Below are 2,500 nucleotides of genomic sequence, written 5' to 3' on the forward strand. Positions count from 1 at the left end.
CGAGAACATCCTGCTGTGCGTGGACGATGCCTTTGTGCGCCGCATGGCTGTGGAGGCCACCGAGTGGCAGAAGGCCGGAGCCCCTCCTCCCTCCGGCTCTGCAGGTGACGCCCCCCGCCATCTTAGCCCCGCCCCCCGCCCCCCGCCATCTTAGCCCCGCCCCCCGCCCTCCGCCCTCCGCCATCTTTCCCCCGCCCTCCGCCCTCCGCCATCTTTCCCCCGCCCCCATCTTAGTCCCCTCCGCCATCTTTAGTCCCCTCCGCCATCTTTAGTCCCCTCCGCCATCTTAGTCCCCTCCGCCATCTTTAGTCCCCTCCGCCATCTTTAGTCCCCTCCGCCATCTTAGTCCCCTCCGCCATCTTTAGTCCCCTCCGCCATCTTTAGTCCCCTCCGCCATCTTAGTCCCCTCCGCCATCTTTAGTCCCCTCCGCCATCTTTAGTCCCCTCCGCCATCTTTAGTCCCGCCCCCCGCCCCCCGCCATCTTTAGTCCCCTCCGCCATCTTTAGTCCCCTCCGCCATCTTTAGTCCCCTCCGCCATCTTTAGTCCCCCCCGCCATCTTTAGTCCCCTCCGCCATCTTTAGTCCCCTCCGCCATCTTTAGTCCCCTCCGCCATCTTTAGTCCCGCCCCCCGCCCCCCGCCATCTTTAGTCCCCTCCGCCATCTTTAGTCCCCTCCGCCATCTTTAGTCCCCTCCGCCATCTTTAGTCCCCTCCGCCATCTTTAGTCCCCCCCGCCATCTTTAGTCCCCTCCGCCATCTTTCCCCCGCCCCCCGCACACCCGTCCATCTTAGTCCCCTCCGCCATCTTTAGTCCCCTCCGCCATCTTTAGTCCCCTCCGCCATCTTTCCCCCGCCCCCCGCACACCCGTCCATCTTAGTCCCCTCCGCCATCTTTCCCCCGCCCCCCGCACACCCGTCCATCTTTAGTCCCCTCCGCCATCTTTCCCCCGCCCCCCGCACACCCGTCCATCTTAGTCCCCTCCGCCATCTTTCCCCCGCCCCCCGCACACCCGTCCATCTTTAGTCCCCTCCGCCATCTTTCCCCCGCCCCCCGCACACCCGTCCATCTTAGTCCCCTCCGCCATCTTTCCCCCGCCCCCCGCACACCCGTCCATCTTAGTCCCCTCCGCCATCTTTCCCCCGCCCCCCGCACACCCGTCCATCTTAGTCCCCTCCGCCATCTTTCCCCCGCCCCCCGCACACCCGTCCATCTTAGTCCCCTCCGCCATCTTTAGTCCCCTCCGCCATCTTTCTCCTGCCCCCCGCCATCTTAGTCCCCTCCGCCATCTTTAGTCCCCTCCGCCATCTTTAGTCCCCTCCGCCATCTTTCCCCCGCCCCCCGCACACCCGTCCATCTTAGTCCCCTCCGCCATCTTTAGTCCCCCCCGCCATCTTAGTCCCCTCCGCCATCTTTAGTCCCCTCCGCCATCGTTCTCCTGCCCCCCGCACACCCGTCCATCTTAGTCCCCTCCGCCATCTTTCTCCTGCCCCCCGCACACCCGTCCATCTTAGTCCCCTCCGCCATCTTTCTCCTGCCCCCCGCACACCCGTCCATCTTAGTCCCCTCCGCCATCTTTCTCCTGCCCCCCGCACACCCGTCCATCTTAGTCCCCTCCGCCATCTTTCTCCTGCCCCCCGCACACCCGTCCATCTTAGTCCCCTCCGCCATCTTTCTCCTGCCCCCCGCACACCCGTCCATCTTAGTCCCCCGCGCAGGTTTCGGGCGCGGCGCGCGGACTCCCCAGCGTCCAGCCTTGTCCCGCTGCTCTCTCTGATGGATCGCTTCGACTCATCACACACAGCAGCCTTCTTTTGTAGCGCTAGCAGCTTCCCCGCTCTGTTGTTGTGAAGTGCCTCCCTTGCTCCATTCAGAGCCAGTGCGTTCAGCATCAAGGAGCCTTTTTGATTTGAAACACTTCACTGGTCCACTGCTCCCTCGGACTCTGGGTCTTCCATCCTGAGCTGCGGCACCTATAGGCGGCAGCTGGCAGCGTGGAGGCAGTGTTCCATTATGTAGGAGGGATGGGGCTCGGGCATCAAAAATAGAATTGGCCTATTAATATGGATCTAGGACAGAGGCGCAAGGCTGTCTCACATTAGTTTCATTAAGTCCTCTTTCAACTTGAGCAAGAAACTCCGGGAAACCAAAGATCCGTATGGTGCGTTTAAGCGATCTAAGCGCAGTGTTATTGCACTTGTTTCATTGGGCCTGGTGCGTTTACGGGTCATTAATAGAGCGAGCGCTGCTTTGAAGATGCTCTGCACAAATGCACGTGTGCTCTCTGAGTCTTGAGATATTTGATTTGGTGACTCTGCCTTGGCTCACTGCTTGACACTTGTTTTTCTCTATCTATTCATCTCTGTCTTTCTCTCTCTCTCTCTGTCTCTCTCTCTCTCTTTTTCTCTCTCTCTCTCTCTCTCAGTCAGCACAGCCCCTCAGCTTAGACAGGTAAGTTTCAGTTGCACACAATTTTACAGCATGCTTCTCTTATTGTCACA

General features: G+C 60.4%; 1 protein-coding gene across 2 annotated transcripts in view; it reads left to right on the forward strand.

The window, feature by feature from the left end:
- Positions 1-2,500, forward strand: part of srpk2 (SRSF protein kinase 2) — a 64,650-nt gene that overhangs the window by 47,794 nt on the left and 14,356 nt on the right. For both annotated transcript variants that reach the window (XM_076271522.1, XM_076271523.1), the window contains 2 exons: positions 1-104; positions 2,425-2,450. The exon at positions 1-104 is cut by the window's left edge and continues 62 nt beyond it. In XM_076271522.1, coding sequence (XP_076127637.1) covers positions 1-104; positions 2,425-2,450 — 130 coding nt within the window. The remainder of the gene's footprint in view (positions 105-2,424; positions 2,451-2,500) is intronic.

The sequence above is a fragment of the Alosa pseudoharengus genome, unplaced genomic scaffold (genome assembly GCF_046254945.1).
Source record: "Alosa pseudoharengus isolate Yale_2024_CS ecotype anadromous, Long Island Sound unplaced genomic scaffold, YU_APseudo_1.1 YU_APseudo_1.1_scf_10, whole genome shotgun sequence".
NCBI lineage: Eukaryota > Metazoa > Chordata > Actinopteri > Clupeiformes > Clupeidae > Alosa > Alosa pseudoharengus.